We start from the raw sequence: 17,828 nt of genomic DNA, 5'->3' as shown, positions 1-17,828 counted from the left end.
AATCAATCAATCAATTAATTAACAAAACACATCTTCTCCATATAAATATCCAATAATACATTCCATACCATAAAACCCACAGTTTCATAACAAGGCAATCCTATTATCTAACTTCATAACCTAATACATAGCATACATAACCAGAACGTCCCAAACACCCCTCTTGCCCTGCACACTTGACCTGACCTGCAGTAAGTCACACTCCACGAACGTATATTGTTCCTTGCGACTTTCCGTCGGGTCTTTTCTCCGTCCCCAGACCAGGAAGCGCTATTGTCCGACACAATGAAAAGTTTGCTGAATGTCCGTGTTCCCTCAACCTTCAGTTGGCCAGCCTGAAAGTAAGGCTTATATTGTCCTGTATGCGTTTGTGGTTTGCAGTTGCTGCAACCATGCTGGATGCCGTTCGTGTTCGTGTGTGCAAACAAAGTGTGTTTGTAAATCACGTTGTCCGTTCTTTGTATTTAGCTCCTGTATGAAATTAACTGTAGCCGTAACGGGCAACCGCACCGTTACAGTCCTAACCATTAAAATGAGGCAAATATGATGAGGCAATGCAATAATGTTTACAGAGATACACTGTAAGGTTGGATTACAAAGATTATGCGGACTATTACGATTGGCTGACCCACGCACATACATTATCAAAATCATACGCTTTAGTCTTTCTACATGGGTTTAGTTTAGCCTGGGTGTTCCCATGCTATGGAGTGAGGATTTTCTCAAAATTATTTAAATATATATAAAAGGATATATATACATATACATACATTTATAAATATCCAAATACAAAATACAAATATAAAAATGTGACATACAAATAAATAAACAAATTTATATAAATAAACGTATCTTTGTAAATATATTTTCGAGATTTGAAAATAAATATGCTTGACTTTGTATGTGGAATCTGCATTTGTGAATCTCCTTTTTGCTTTTATGTCGATGACGTAATTTTGAGACATTCCTACTGCACACCAAGATCCACAAAATGAGGAGGGGTCCAAGATGGCGTCTCGGTAACATCCTTACTGCGTGGCTCTGCAGTGTGAGGAGTAAAACGAACGTTCTTAACAACTAAACATGACTAAGGGCTGAACAGAAGAAGTCGACAACTCTCAAAAAGGGCTTTTCATTCAAGTGTTTTTTCTTTATTTCTTTTCTCGAACAAACGTTGCTAGCCGAGTTGACGAGTTTTCCTGAAGGTTCGAGCAACCTGCTAAATACCAGTAACCTGAATTCTAAGAAACTAACTATAGTGCACTTTTTTTAAATTATTTTTCCTCGAAAACATTTTGGACCATGGAAGAAATGGAAGATATACATACCGTAATGCATTCTTATGCCAAGAAATCTCCGAGTGACCAAACTGAATCTGAAAACACTTCAACACTATCAGAGCAAACTGAGATGTGTTTGGCGGCGCCTTTAATATTAGAAACTCCCTAAACCACCATGAAAGCAGCAAAGAAATCCAAGTTACTTAACAAGCGGCGAGAATGACTCTGAGCCTGTGTCCAACTCTCGTCTGTTAACAGTAATGGAAAGAATTGAAAAGATGCAAGAGGAGTCACTCAGACGACTTCAATCATTAGAAGTAACGGTTAAAGACAACACCAACTCCATCAAAAGCGTCACCGATGTCCTTGACTCCATGGGGAAACAAGTAGAAGACATGACACATAAAGTTTGTATCCCTACAGGACAAAGTTGACATCTTAGAAAAGGAAAATGGCGTTCTCCGGGACAGATGTGGCGACCTGGATGCATACAAAAGAAGATGGAACCTGCGAGTTGCTGGCATTCCTGAGCAAACTGGAGAGAACGTTAAGAATATCATCATTGACATTTTCAGCCAGGTCTCCCCTGACATCGCTCATCATCTGGCCTACTCCGTGGACATTGTGCACAGACTGGGTCCCCGCTCTGCTCAGATGAACTCCAGCCGTCGCATTATCGTGCAGTTCCTATCAAGATCGCATAGGGACAGAATCTGGAGGGATGCTAGATCAGCAGCCATACTCAAGGAAAATAAAATAAAACTATATGAAGATCTGACTCAGGAGTCCAAGGACATCAGAAACAAACTGTGGCCGTTGGTTGAACGAGCGAGGAAGGAGGGGAAGAAAGCAGGCTTCAAAGGGTCCTTTGCGTACATTGATGGTAAAAAAGTCACAGCTAATCATTTGTGAATGAAGGTTGTTTTACTGCCACTAGGCTGTAATTTTTGCTGGTGCTGTCCGAAATTTAATTTGGTCCAGTCTTAAATGGGTAATGATGAAGTTATTAATATTCTCATAGATAGACATAGAATTGTGTTCTTTCATGCGCGAATCTCGTAGGCCACTACCGTTATTCGCCAGAAGATGGCGCTTATGTTTTGTGATTCGCAGAGCCGTATATGGTGATGAGATATCACCAACTACTTTTTTTTATTATTATTATTTTAGTATTATCTTTATTTTAGGTAAAGAAGGGGTTTACGTTGTTAAAGTACCCTTGTGTGGAATTCAATAGGTTCTTTTTTGGTGCCCATTCAGCATGTATATTGAACAGGTTGGAAAATATGCCCTTGTTATCTTAACTAGGTTTTGTTCCTCTGCTGCAGAGTTAGTCTGCGATTAAGTGTTCATAGAGGGAAGTATTGTATTTTACTCTAGTTATCTGTGTTTAATTCACAGTATTGTTCTATGTCTTTGTCTTTATTGTCAATTAATGTTAGGGGTCTGAAAGATAATGTGAAACATAAGGCTTTATTTTTTGTTTGCAAAGAAATACAAGGCAGATTTTTATTTTTTTCAAGAATGTCACTCAACTCCAATTGACACTAACTTTTGGAAATCACAATGGGGGAACAACATATGGTTAGCACACGGATCTGAACATTCAGCTGGAGTAGGGATTTTCAAACACAACTTTAAGGGAAATGTTATGGAGACCGATACAGATGTTTCAGGTCACTTTGTCAGTATGATTATAGCCATAAACAGTCTTACTATTATTGTAATTAACATTTATGGATACCAATCATCTCTGGAGAATAGTACACTGTTTGATACTTTGGAAGATAAGGTCTCTTACTGGTTAACTAAATATCCTAATGCTTCTTTAATCTTAGGTGGAGACTTTAATATAGCCTTAAATAACAACATAGACCGATACCCCCCAAGGAATTCAGCATCTCTCAATTCAACTCTAAAATGTTTTATGGAGAAGTTTGAACTAGTTGATGTCTGGAGGAAATTGTTTCCATTTGAGCGACAATATACTTGGTCTAATAAGGACAGTTCAAGACAGTCTAGAATTGATTATTGGCTAGTTTCCAAATGCCTGATAAACGATAAAATTTCAGTTCATATTTGTAATACTCCGTTGACTGATCATAAAGCAATCTATCTATCAATATCCTTGCCTGGAAGTCATACAGGCCCAATAGCAACTTTCTGGAAATTAAATAGTTCTCTTTTGAACTACTCACAAGTTAAAGAAAAAGTTAAAGATCTAATAATAACATACTGGAACCTTGCAGAAACCCAGAAATCTTACGGGAGGAATTGGGAACTGTTAAAATATGAGCTAGGGAAGTCTGATCTGGCTAAACAAAAAAGAGCAAGTGAAGACGAGATTACCATGCAGCTGGCGTCTCTTTTTCAAAAGGAGCCCTTATCTGAATTGGAGAGGACTGAATATATGCACTTACAAAATAAACTGGATGAATTATATATAGAAAAAGCTAAGGGTGCATACATTCGATCTAGATCCAAATGGTTAGAGGAGGGCAAGCAAAACTCAGCCTACTTTTTTAGATTGGAAAAAAATAGATCTCTTCTTGCTACGATCGACAAACTAAAAATAGATGACCAGATAGTTGATAATCCCAAAGATATTTCTACCTTTTGCCACCGTTTTTACAGCAATCTATATACCTCTAAATACTGTGACGTGAACGCTAACTCATTTATAGATTCAATTAACCATTGTAGAGTCATTTTCCAGAGAGGATAGGGATGCATGTGATTATAATATCTCTAATGATGAGGTATTGAAAGCGATTGATAGTCTTAAAATTAATAAAAGCCCAGGGTGTGATGGTATTACCTCTGAGTTCTATAAAATGTTTGACAAAGAACTATCTCCCTTTTTTGCTAAATGTTTTCTCAGAAAGTATTCATAGTGAAGCTCTTCCAACAAGTATGACTCAAGGTAACATCATCCTGATTCCCAAACCAAATAAAGATAAGGAAAATTTAGAGAACTGGCGTCCAATCACACTGCTAAATAATGATTATAAAGTGTTGGCTATCATATTTGCTAATAGATTGAAATACGTTCTGGACTCTATCATTGATGAGTCACAATCTGGGTTCATAAGGAAACGTCATATTGCTAACAATGTTAGACTGATTTTGGATGTGCTAGACTATAACGATCTTATCAATGATAATAGTTTTCTTATGTTTCTTGATTTTTATAAAGCTTTTGACTCTCTTGAACATGGCTTCATTTTGAAAGCTCTTGATAAGTTTGGTTTTGGTCATTTTTTTTGTAAAACTATTAGAACCCTGTATAAGAATGGCAATAGTGCAGTAAAATTAAATCTTGGTACATCGCCAAGGTTTAATGTCTCTCGTGGGATCAAGCAAGGTTGTCCTATCTCACCTTACTTGTTCCTAATAGCTTCTCAAATCCTGGCTCTTTATATTTCAAACAGTGCCTTGCAAGGAATCTTAATTGCTGATAGGCAGATTAAAATCAGTCAACAAACTGAATTCATGGTTGCAAAAGCTCTTTTAGACTTTATCTTTTAGAGGAAAGAATCATGGTTACTTATCTCAAAAGCTGATGGTATATCCAGACTTACTTATGGTACTCTCTCTTTAGCGGTAGATAGTAGCTTGTCCAAAAAAATTGATTCTATGTTGTTTAACTTTATATGGAAAAACAGAATACATTATATTAAAAAGTCTGTTATAATGAACTCTAATCAATTGGGGGGGGGGTTGAACTTTTTAGACTTCACAACCTTAAATAACACTTTCAAAATAAATTGGCTTAGACAATTTATTAATAACCCTGCATCCTTATGGAACTTTATCCCTAACTATATTTTTTCTAAAGTTGGTGGCCTGGAGTTTTTATTGATGTGCAATTATAAGATTAGTAAAATCCCTATCAAATTGTCTAACTTTCACAAGCAAATGCTTTTGGCATGGTCTCTCATATATAAGCATAACTTCTCACCTCACAAATGTTACATTTGGAATAACGAGAATATTCTCTACAAAAACAAATCTCTTTTTTTTTGAAAACTGGTTCAACAATAACATTACACTTGTTAGTCAACTTTTTGATTTGAATGGTAAACTATACAAATACTCAGAATTCCTAAGAATTTATCAAATTCCAGTAACTGTAAAGGAATATGCTATTGTTTTTGATGCAATTCCCACTGGGATTATAATGTTGTTAAAGGGTAATACTCCCCCACAACCACTTACTCATCTAAACAATTTACTTGATACTACTGTGGGTCGTCTATGCTTCTCAGTAGAAAATCACAGTATCAATAGGAAGATCAGAGCGTTATTCCAGACTGAAATTGTTACTATTCCCTATGTTATTCCATACTGGAATGGTATAGTAGAGAATATCCCTTGGAAGAAAGTGTGGTCCTTGCCTTTCAAATACATTGTCACTAATAAAGTGAGAGAGATTTCATTTAAACTAATACACAGGTTTTATCCAGCAAAATCCTTCCTTAAAAGATACAAGCAGGATATTGAGTCCAGCTGCTCATTTTGTAATAGCACTGATGAAAACGTGTCACATCTTTTTTGGAGTTGTACCCACACAGTGAAATTCTGGTCAGAATTCCTAAAGTTCATTCACACAGTATTAATCCCAGATTTTTCATTTTGTTTTAAGGATATTTTTTTTGGTATGTTTGACTTTGAAGCTGAATATGAAGGTAAACACTTCATTATAAATCTTTTATTTCTATATGCTAAATACCACATCCATAGGAGCAAATTCAGTGGTTCTAAACCATTTTTTTTCTGTTTTTTTATGATTGAGTTTAGACATTACATTGATTCAATTAGGTACTCAAAAAATACTAAGGCCATGAGAACTCTGATTCTGTATGAGTCGTATGTGACCTCAAAGGGTTATTAATGTGTTTTTTTTTTTTTTTTTTTTTTTCTGCCTACCTGCCCGTCCTCCTTGGCCTAATGTGACTGTGGCTGTACCCCTGTATGTTGTGTATTTAATGTATTATTGTATGTCTTTAAAAAAAAAAAAAAAAAAAAAAAAAAACAAGATCCACAAATAAATACCACTAGATTTGAATGCGAAGACACCCTCCATTGAACAACCAGCAGATGGCAGTGTTGTACAACATGTCTGTTATCAACTGATAGCAACTGAATCTTTCTGACGCTGTTTTTCCTAGTTCAGTTCAGTCAAGTGGTCTATGATAGCAGGATTAACGACATGGAAGACACTAGATTAAATGGAGGGGTAAGTAATAACAACTAGCCAGAACGATTTATTATCGGTTTCGATGTGTAGTGCCATTTTTAATTTCATAGACTGTATAAATAAGTCCATTTAGCAATATTGACATTAATGGCAGTCTGTCAGATAGCGATCTCAGCTGAGCTGGCTCTCACGTTACGTTAACCTAGAAGCTATGTTAACATCTGTAATGTAAGATCTGCAACATCTGTAAAACAGCGAACACGAACACAGCCTGTCACTTGAGTTGCAAGACACAATAACTTTAGGGAAAACTACATTTTATTTTAAAGGGGCCATAAATCAGATTTTAAGGGAAATCTTAACTTAATGTGTTTTGTGCAGGCACTAACAAAGCTGAACAGGCACCAGCTGTTTAGCTAGCTGTTAACGTTAGCAGCTGTACACTGACTAAATGGACTTATTTACAGTCTATGAAATTAAAAACGGCACTAGACATCGAAACCGATAATAAATCGTTCTGGCTAGTTGTTACTACTTACCTATCCATTTAATCCAGTGTCTTCCATGTCGTTAATCCTGCTAGTCATACAGGGCTCGAAATTAACGATGTTTGACGTCCCGGGGACCATAAAAAATGCTTCCGGGACACAATAGAATGCTGTCTGGGACAACTCTGGGACAGTAGAAAAAATGGCAAAGCTAATTTCAAAATAGGTACTTTTTCCCTAAACTGTTCACATGGGAATCTAAACGTATCTTTCTTGTCTGAATAAAATACAGAATCTGGCCTATACAAAATTTGACCTGGCGTGACGGGCAGCTGGCAAAAGCAGCGTTAGCCAGCTGATCTGTAAAGAAATCTGTAAAGCGGTTTTGTACACGCAGCCTTACAACACTGTTTAGGCTACTGCTCTTCAAATCACTGTAGGCTACAATGTTATTTTTGGTACAAATATAGTAAGATACCCAAATGGGCTGGGTGCTTGCGTTTCCTTAGGAATCTGCCGTATTGGTTAAATGAATATTGTGACTTATAGGCCGACACAAAAATAGGGCAAGGGCAGTAGGCCTAATGGGTCACTTTCCGATATAGAGGTTAACTTACCTAACTAGCAGGCAGGTAAATGGCATTTGTTTTCATGACATTGTGAACATTTTTGACTGATAGTGTAGGCCTAAGGTTACACTGGTGTTCTAAAAAAAAACGAGATGACAGTCCTCTCTGACTAAAACGGTACGTGTTTTCTGTCATTGACAGACAAACGTCACCAATATCATGCTGAGCTAAATAGCCTACTGCAACTGCGATTTGACAAAACGATAGTGTTGCAAGGTAGCCTATAACAATGAAAACAGTTATTTAAGTTAGCATTTGACATTTCGCTGTGGCAGTTCTAAGGGGTGTCCAAACTGCGGCCATGCACTTTAATCCGGCCCGCCGAGCATTTATATTAGTTTATCAAATTATTAAAATAGGCCGCTCGCTATTTTTTCCAGCAATAGACGACGTTGTGGTTAACTTTAGGGTACTGCAAACTGCTTTACACTCTTCTTAGAGAACGTTTACAATGTCAAAACAGCTTGTTACATCGAGATACATATTCTAACTACATTTTGCTAATTCATTTAATTGGGAACGCATTTGAGGGTGAGAGCGTGGCAGGAGAGTAGGCTAGCCTATCTGACAGCTTTGTGGTAATTTCCCACGCTAGGCCCCTGTCCGTCAAAACGATGGACAATGAATGTTTAGTGCAACCTCAAAAAAGAGCCAAAAGCGCAATCTCTGAAAATGAGTGTTGTGTGAAACAGCAGATGATTAATGAAATGGTGTTTAATAAATTGTTCAGAACTGACATGGTGGACCAGAACGAGTTAATTAAGTGATGCAAGTTACTGATTATTATGCTGTTTATTAAAAACAAGAACTTGAATTTGGGACACTGGTGTTTAAGTCCGGGACAGTGGCAAGTAGAATTCGGGACAGCTGCGGGACACTGAGAAAAAAAGTTAATTTCGAGCCCTGTAGTCATAGACCACTTGACTGAACTGAACTAGGGAAAACAGCGTCGGAAAGATTCAGTTGCTATCAGTTGATAACAGACATGTTGTACAACACTGTCATCTGCTGGTTGTTCAGTTGAGGGTGTCTTCGCATTCAAATCTAGTGGTATTTATTTGTGGATCTTGGTGTGCAGTAGGAATGTCTCAAAATTACGTCATCGACATAAAAGCAAAAAGGAGATTCACAAATGCAGATTCCACATACAAAGTCAAGCATATTTATTTTCAAATCTCGAAAATATATACAAAGACACGTTTATTTATATAAATTTGTTTATTTATTTGTATGTCACATTTTTATATTTGTATTTTGTATTTGGATATTTATAAATGTATGTATATGTATATATATCCTTTTATATATATTTAAATCATTTTGAGACAATCCTCACTCCATACCATGCTGCCTTGCGCGCGATTTGATTCACGCTGCTAAGGCAGCCTGGAGACCATGGAGCAAATTTTCGCCTGAGATAGGAGACCAATCACAGAACAAGGGGGAAAGCAAGACGATGATGAGCTATGCACAGACGCATTTGATAGACATCCGTGGCACCCAATAAACGGATCTGGGCATTTTTTTCAAATACGAGAAAATTAACGTTTGGTTCCCAGACCACGTCTCATTGAGAAGTGGTGGCACTAGCCAGGCTGGGTTTAGTTAATGATCAGGCTATAATAAGACCACACTCAGGGGCGCAGCTACCCATTTTTGAGGGGTATGCAACAACAATATTGCCCCCCAAAAAAAAAAAAAAAAAAAAAAAACACACAAACAACTAAAGCAAAACAAAAGGCCAATAATTTACACTATTACTGTGCATTAGTGTCTATTGAATATGTTTTTAAAGAAATGCTGCCAATTTGATGTTTAACTTGAAGGCTGATAGGCCTACTCTAGCCTTGTTTGTTTGCACCACATTGACAACATTCACAAGTTATTACAAGGAGCCTTCATTGTTAGGATATGGAAACATGTAATGAGTTGCTGCTAGTGTGACATTTCTGTTTGCAGTTGGCCATTAAAAGTGCAGTATGAGCATGGTAGCCACCTAGCTATCTGAATGGAATAGGCTATGTTTCAATCGGCATTATGCTTAACAAACGCTAGTTAGTCTGTTAACATTCATATTTGCAAGCCTCCAAGCACAGACGTCATCACTTTAAATCCTACCTGTTGCCTTTCACCGTCCACTTATTTAACTGCTGTTGCATCCCTTGACATGCCATCTCCTTTTCCCTCTTTATTTTTCTATTTTTAGTCGCCAACAGCTTTTTTTTGCTGTATCCATCTTTTTCCATAGACGGCAACTCACTACTCGTAGGCCTATCTGCTTGCCCAGCGCTCACGGCGCCCCCACACCCTCTTCTATGTCAAAATTCTATGATGGAATCTTATGAGATAGGGCGCCTACTCTAGCCTGTTAGTCCTCTAAAATGTTATAGAACATTGAGAAAATGTTGAAATGATTTAGAAACGGACAGCAGTAGCTACATATAGAAAATACCAAATATATTTTTTACCATCGCTTTGGCTCCCCCATGGAGCTGCGCCCCTATGCGCCGCATATAGCGCATACCCACTTTTTGCGCCACTGACCACTTTAATAGTGGTTGTTTGTAAACCGGGACATTTTAGTGTCCTGAGAGGCTTTTGTCGGGACTCGGGACACAAAACTCAAATTTGGTTAAACCGGGACTTCTGGTCACCTTATTCTGTGTGCTAATTGAATAACTTGCCTTTCCAGATTAAATGTCCTTACTGGTTAAGAAAGGTACAGTCTCTAAAATAAGGGTAGCTTCCTTAGTATAGCATTGAAAGTTTGCACATTCTTTTAAATGTGCATATCTCTCTCTCTCTCTCTCTCTCTCTCTCGAAGGTAGCCTCTTGAGCATCAGGAATACATTGCACACAATCCAATCATACACACACAATTCACTGTGTGTTTTATTCTGGCAGGTGAAAAAGGAATCTTCATGTTCACCACCTCCACCAGATCCAGTAACTCCTTGTAAGTCCCATTCCAAAGACATTCACAAAAGTTCACACACACACATTTATTGTAAACAAAACTCAAACCATGGTTGATCTCATTGGTTTTCTCTGTCTTTTAGTGATGGAAACTGACTGGTGTGAAATCAACTGGGGGTAAGTGTAGTGTATCAACATCACAGTCTATTATATTATGATAATTAATGCATTTGTTGAGAAATAGAAATATTCTGCTGCATTCCTCCATATTCAGACATATTCAAATAGATTAATTGAATATGCCATGAACATATTGTATATGTTTTATATAGTAAAAACAATGAGATGAAGAAGAATCTGAGGAAACTTCAACTCAAGAATCCTGCTGTTGAGCATCTCCACATCCTTGTGATTGGCCCTGTTGGATCTGGAAAGTCCAGCTTCGTTCAGTCTGTGAAGAGCATCTTCAAGAACAGGATGGTCAATACAGCTTGCACAGTGGCAGCTGGTGACAGATGCTTTACTCACGCAGTAAGAGTGTTTCTGTGCATTCTGTTTGCATTCAGTATTGTATTGATGTAATGATTGAGTTAGATTTAAGGTTGATAGTTATGAATATTATGTAGCAGGAATTATGAAGCAGCAAAATACTCAACTGCTTTGCAAGGTTACTATAATTGCTTCCAATGTGTGTGTTGTTTTAATGTTATTAGTTCACAACTAACCAATTTGAAGATGAACGTGGAAGCATTCTACCATTTGTCATCAGTGATGTCATGGGCCTGGGCAAGGATTCTGGAGTGCAGGCTAGTGACATCATCAACAGCTTAAGTGGTCACATCAAAGAGGGCTACACGGTACAACCACATAGACACAAGGACAGAAAAGCACTTCCAAATAGAACTATTAAGTGGTATCTTATCAACTCTCTCTCTCTCTCTGCAGTTTAATCCTGTAAGGCCATGCTCTGAAAAAGACACAGGGTACAACAGCTGCCCAACTGTGAATGACAAGGTTCACTGCTTGGTGTTCATCCTTCCAATAGACAGCGTCACAGGCAGTGGCCATTTGGACAATAACCTCATCGGGATGATGCAAAACATTCGTCAAAATGCTTGTGATTTGAGTGAGAAGCTAACAAGATAATTACCTAAATTGGTTGAATTAGTAACAACTTTGTTCTGCATTATGATGGAATATTGTCCTGTTTGTTGCTGCATAGTTGTGTTTGCATCTGCTGCATTCCTTGAGTTAGTTTACTTACTTTCTTATGCTTACTCCAAACCAGAGGTATGTTGGAGGAGTAATTATCATTTTACTTCAGGGATCCCTCAGGTGGTCGTCTTGACAAAAGTGGACGAGGCTTGTCCTCATGTGAAGGAGGACATCAAACATATGTACTGGAGCAAGACCATCCATCAAAAGGTGATTTATATGAGGGAGTTTGTGAAGTGGGTTTGCATTCAACTTTATTAACACGCATTTTCACTATTAATCTGTTGTGGGAGGCCTTTGATTATTTCAGAATCCCAGGTAGCATTAAAAGCCTTAGTAAAAGCATACTTTCTGGATATTCAATTATGTTTTACTACAGCTGAGTACACCACAGGGTGGCAACAACTTGAGATAGGAATCATGGCCGGATGTACCATCTCCCCACTTGCTTTTACAATGGCAATGGAGGTCATCATTAGGGCCTCAAAATGGGTAGTGGGTGGGGAGAAGTTGCAGGGAGGGCCACGCCTCCCCCCGATTAGGGCTTTCATGGACGACATGACAACCTTGACGTCAACCGTTCCATGCACCAACAGGTTGCTGGATAAGTTCAATAGTAATCTGCAATGGGCCAGAATGAAGGTGAAGCCAAGTGAGTCTAGGAGTCTCTCAGTTGCTAAAGGGAAGGTAACAGATAAGAAGTTTGCTATAAATAAAGAGGTGATTCCCACAGTTCTGGAGAAACCAGTGAAGAGTCTGGGAAGGTGTTATGATGCAAGCCTTAGTGATTAATCACAGGTTGAAGACTTGAGACAGGTCACTAGGCAAGGTATTGCAAAAATTGACAAGTCAGGGCTGCCAGGTAAGCTCAAGCTGTGGTGTTTGCAGTTTGGTTTGTTGCCTCGGCTAATGTGGCCATTGACAGTTTATGAAGTTCCTCTGTCAAAGGTAGAGAGGTTGGAAAAAATGATCAACTCCTTTGTCAGAAAATGGCTCGGAGTCCCACGCTGCTTAAGCAGTGTAGCCTTGTATGGGAAGGGTATTTGTAGAGTTGCCAATATCTAGTCTGACAGAGGAATTTAAGTGTGCTAAGGCTAGATTGGAAATGACTCTCCAAGGACCCAGTGGTGAGCAAAGTTGCACCCACAGTTAATGCAGGGAGGAAGTGGAACCCAGAGCAGGCAGTTAACAGGGCTTAAAATTCATTTTTCAAAATGGGGGGGAATTCCCCCCTTAGGTTATTCATGTAGGGGGGATTTACACAATTGGGGGTCGATTCTGATACCAAGTCAAGAATTGCGATTTCAATACTTCGATACTTTAAAAAAAAAAAAGTGTTTGATTTTGGGGCCCCCACTACCCTGACGTCATCAGTAATATATACTGTAGTGGGATCATTCACAACAGTGGACATCCTAGATTATGCTTGACTCTCTCCACACACACAAACACACACTGAAAATGATAGCTTATGTGATATGTTTCTATCATATATTTTTGAATTCATATAGAGTGTATTTATTTAATAATGCATTTTTTAAAGTATAGCATTTTACTAGTAATTACTAGTAGCTAAACATATTTAGTAATTTGAATGCCTCATATTGACGTTTAACCTATAACACTTAGGCATATCTTTAATGTGGTGTGTAGGTCCAATTGAGTGCACATTGGTGATGAGTAGGTGTAATTGAGTGCCTGTCACTTTAAGAAAATACCTGAGAGTAATTCTATGGAGTAATTAGCCCCCCTTCAACCTGACAGTTTTAGGCTGTAGTCGCTAGTGAATAAAAGTTGTGCATAGTGTGGTATGTGTATGCAAATCATTATGTTTTCTATGTCATTAGATACAATAAATGTTCAAAAACTAACATGTCGAAGACAATCTTTCTGGGATCAAGTGTTACGTGACCTGAGCTAGCAGGATAGTTACCAGATTTCCAGATGTAAAAGTTTGCCATGGTTGCGCAGCCTATTTGCGTAAGCGCAAAGTGGTTCTCTCTCTCTCTCTCTCTCTCTCTCTCTCTCTCTCTCTCTCTCTCTCTCTCTCTCTCTCTCCGTGTGTGTGTGCGTCTGTTCAGGCTATGTTCAATTCAACTCGGTAGTTGATCAGTCCGGTCAATAGCATCGCATTCACGCCACTTAATGATTAGGCTATATTAACGTCATCAGACAGGCTGTAATGCAGGAATTTCTCGCATTATGATGGCTAGAGTTGCGGGACTTGAACAAATTATGCGCAATACCCGCAATCCCGCAGTGAAATTTAAGCCCAGAGTTAAGCAAGCTCAATCATCATTGAAGCATAGGGATATAATGGGCCATGTGCAGCACGGGTGGGGGGGTCTAGGGGTGGGCATGAGTAAACCCTTGTGGAGTAAGGCTTCTGCAGGAGAAAAGAGGAAAATGGTAGTGGAGGAAATGCATAGACAGGAGGAGGCTGTAAGATGTACTAAGGCAGTGTCGCAGGCAAAACAAGGGCAGTGGGTGAACTGGGAAGGGGTGGAAATAAGACTGATTAAATGGAAAGATCTATGGGGCATGGAAGCTGGTAGGATCAGATTTATGTTAGGTGCTACATATGATGTGCTCCCATCTCCCAAGAATTTAAGTCAATGGTTTGGTGAGGATGATAAATGCATACTTTGCTCGTGTGTGGGCAGTCTCCACCATATCCTATCAGGGTGCAAGGTAAGTCTCACCCAGGGGTGGTATACGTGGCGTCATAACCAGGTATTGAAATGTGTGGCAGCGGCAATAGAGGATAAAAGGAGAGAAGTCAATTCATTAGCAGCTAGTAAAGGGGTAAGGCAAATTAACTTTTATGCGTCAGGGGATAAACCTTGTTCCTTGAAGGCCAGGTGTAAAACCGGCCAGTTGAAAAATGGGGCGGGCTGGGAAATGAAGGTTGATCTTGGCCAGCAGATGGCGGTACCTCCACATATAGTGAGTACTAAGCTACGACCCGACGTAATTCTATGGTCGGATTCAGAGAAGATAGTTTACTTCATTGAACTTACTGTTCCTTGGGAAGACAGAGTGGAAGTGGCCAATGAGCTGAAGAGAGCTAAATACACTGAAATAGCAGAGGAGGCAGCTAAGCGAGGTTGGAGTGCACAATTAAGGCCTATTGAAATCGGTGCACGTGGCTTTGTGGCCAGATCTGCTATTGGCTTGCTGTCTGAATTGGGCATTTGTGGTTGAAGTCTAAGGCAGGTGGTTAGTAACATGTCTTTAGCAGCAGAACAGGCAAGCGAATGGTTGTGGGTAAGGAGAAGTTACCCTTCCTGGGGCGCAAGCTAAGGTAAGCTAACTGGCTCATTTGTTTTGTGTTTGTGATAGACTGTGCCTAGGTTGATGGTACTTGGCTAAGGTTTTTTATGGTTTATGGTTCAGTCCGCATCAACGGGACGGACCAACCTAGCCAACTTAGACCATGCCTAGGTTGGTTAAGGGTATTTGGATGTTTGTTGTGGTAATACAACCCGCGTAATATGGTGGCAGCATGGGGCGTAAGCTAACTGGCTAATTTGTTTTGTGTTTGTGATGGGGCCTAAGCTAACTGGCTAAGCTAACTGGCTAATTTGTTTTGTGTTTGTGATGGGCTGTGCCTAGGCTGATGGTTGGTTGGCCAGGGTTTTTATGGCTATCGTTCAGTCCACATCAACGGGACAGACCAACCTAGCCAACCTTGACCATGCCTGGGCTGGTTAAGAGTATTTTGGGTATTGGATATTTCAATGTGGTAATATGGTGGCAACATGGAGGGGAGTGTCTCCAGGACGCTGGTTTCACTGTTAAGCCTTCATGAGGTGTCGTGGGCCTACAGTAACTTAACGAAACATCGGTGAATGAGGGTGCCCACTTGATAACCTCAATGACATGCCGCATACTATATACTGCTGTTGGATGGGCCATTTGTATTGTGTTTGTGACCATTTGTTGGCGGATTTGTGGGTAGTGTGCTTTTTAAAGTTAAACTTGAGCAGGGGCTCAGGGATTTTAACATCTAATCCTTTGTATTAATGTAATTAAGAAAACCTGACTAGAAACACTTGACATGTACATTCAAACATCTAATGTGCACAGAAAATTCAATTTTTTAGAGTGAGGTGAATTAACTTCCAATTTTCAAAAGGTACAAACGTGATTCAAACAATAAATTTGAATAAACATAGATTCAAATTTGTTCCATCTTCCATTTGTACCTTTTTCTGTAAACATTGAACGCTCATATAATATGTGAATGATCTGAATGGAAACGCGCTTATTGAAGGCTTGTTGACTCTCTTTAGATAATGATATCCATACATTTTCTAACATTATATTTCTCACCACTGCAAAGTCAAATGAGCTATTTGTCTTGGGCAAGTGTTCATTTGTAAAAGTTTATTTATGTGGACTTTTTCATGACAATGTATTCCTGAGTTACAAAGCAAATACTAGAGAGACCAAATTGTAAGATTATTGAGGTGTGTGTGTGTTAGGCTCAAACATGTAATGAAGACTTGGGAATTCCTATGACCAACATCTTCCCAGTGAAGAACTACCATGAGGAGAAGCAGCTCAACCCTGATATGGATGCACTGCTGCTGTTCACACTGACACACATCCTGAACTATGCCAATGATTTTGTGGAGAACATCAAGGAGCCTGAAGGTGCGGGAGATCACAATGAAAGCACTGAAACCTTTTTCTCACTCACATAGATTTGAGACCTTTAGTGGACAGCAACAACCCAGGGGCAGCCGTGGCCTACTGGTTAGCACTTCGGACTTGTAACCGGAGGGTTGCTGGTTCGAACCCCGACCAGTAGGCACGACTGAAGTGCCCTTGAGAAAGGCACCTAACCCCTTACTACTCCCTGAGCACCGCTGTTGTTGCAGGCAGCTCACTGCGCCGGGATTAGTGTGTGCTTCACCTCACTGTGGGCCAGATGTACTAACGCTTTTGCGCCCACTTCAGGTGTATTTGTTTCACGCAGTTTACACTAGTTTGCTAAATAAGACGGAAACTTGGGTCTGACAGCGTTCGCAGTCTGCGGTTTGTCCATGACGCTGATAACGCTACGTTCGCAAATGTACGTACATCTGGCCCAGTGTGTTTCACTAATTCATGGATTGGGATAAATGCAGAGACCAAATTTTCCTCACGGGATCAAAAGAGTATAAATACTTATACTAATACTTAGATGAGAGACCTAGTACATTTTTACAAAAAAAACCATACACTCTGTTTTATGTTGTGAAAACAACAGTGCACAGCAACAACCCTCTTCTCCTTCAATAAAAAGGTTCATTTTATTTCTCAACATCTAAAGTCAAAAGTCACAGATTAGTAGGCAGAGGCCAGAAGCAAACATTCTGAAGGGACCTGCAAGCCTCTCTAAACTAGGTTGATTACTGACTTCATACAGTGCGTGGCAAGCATCATGATGTGTTTTTGAGTGTGTTGTTCTAACGTAAATGTTTTAATCTTACAGATAACTTTTAGTTGTTTTTTCTTTAAAATGTAAATGTGACTGCTTTTATTATTTTTGATGAACTTTCAATTTCACTATTGCAACATATATATAAAAAAAAACATTTTCTAAGACTATTTTTTTTAACGCACGCGCCGCTATCACGTCTGGTGTAGCTACTTCTATTGATTATAGTGGAAGCTAATTGTTGCAGCAGACGCTACGTGAACGGAAACGCTTCAGTTACGTGCCTGGTGTAGCTCCCCTGTCATAATCATGTAAACTAGTCACAGACCTTAATGCTATGCTGTGCTGCTTTTTCTTTTGGAACTGTATAATCAATGACCATATTTTAATCCTGCTATTTTACCAATTACATAATGTAAACAGACATATTTTCACATATTTTATTGTATTAATGTCTTTACCGTTCAGTTATACTGGTGATATCCATGCTGTAAACTGTGATGATCTTATCAATATCCTGAAGTGTTGAAATAAACATACAACTCAACAACCTCATCTATGAACTGCTTCTTTTCATTTCTATTTCCTGTTCATCAAAATGTCCAAAGCAGGAGGTTACAATAACATCTCAGTCCTTTAGCTGTTCTGGTATTACACACTGCGGGTCAGTCG

The 17,828-nt window shown here is 39.1% G+C and overlaps 1 protein-coding gene across 2 annotated transcripts; it reads left to right on the top strand.

Annotated features, from left to right (window-relative positions):
- The first annotated feature begins 226 nt into the window (after positions 1-226).
- LOC125297381 (interferon-induced protein 44-like) lies at positions 227-16,475 on the top strand. 2 transcript variants are annotated; one of them, XM_048247735.1, is made up of 7 exons: positions 227-341; positions 10,502-10,553; positions 10,846-11,044; positions 11,227-11,370; positions 11,459-11,639; positions 11,838-11,938; positions 16,216-16,475. In XM_048247735.1, exons 1-7 carry the CDS (start codon positions 302-304, stop codon positions 16,435-16,437), a joined length of 939 nt encoding a protein of 312 aa, XP_048103692.1. In that variant the 5' UTR covers positions 227-301; the 3' UTR covers positions 16,438-16,475. The 2 variants fall into 2 exon arrangements, with proteins under 2 accessions (XP_048103692.1, XP_048103693.1); XM_048247736.1 differs by lacking the exon at positions 227-341 and adding an exon at positions 10,657-10,690 and having other exon boundaries at positions 10,415-10,553.
- The last annotated feature ends 1,353 nt before the right edge of the window (positions 16,476-17,828 follow it).

The sequence above is a fragment of the Alosa alosa genome, chromosome 7 (assembly GCF_017589495.1).
Source record: "Alosa alosa isolate M-15738 ecotype Scorff River chromosome 7, AALO_Geno_1.1, whole genome shotgun sequence".
Lineage (NCBI taxonomy): Eukaryota > Metazoa > Chordata > Actinopteri > Clupeiformes > Clupeidae > Alosa > Alosa alosa.
Note: the sequence above shows the minus strand (reverse complement) of the source record. Positions and strands in the feature narration are given on the sequence as shown.

Bases quoted from the DNA above. Each gene is read 5' to 3' on its own strand.
- LOC125297381 (XM_048247735.1), top strand. From the start codon at position 302: ATGTCCGTGTTCCCTCAACCTTCAGTTGGCCAGCCTGAAA. The intron at 342-10,501 runs GTAAGGCTTATA...TTATTCTGGCAG, and splicing joins TTCAGTTGGCCAGCCTGAAA to GTGAAAAAGGAATCTTCATG. The intron at 11,371-11,458 runs GTACAACCACAT...CTCTCTCTGCAG, and splicing joins ACATCAAAGAGGGCTACACG to TTTAATCCTGTAAGGCCATG.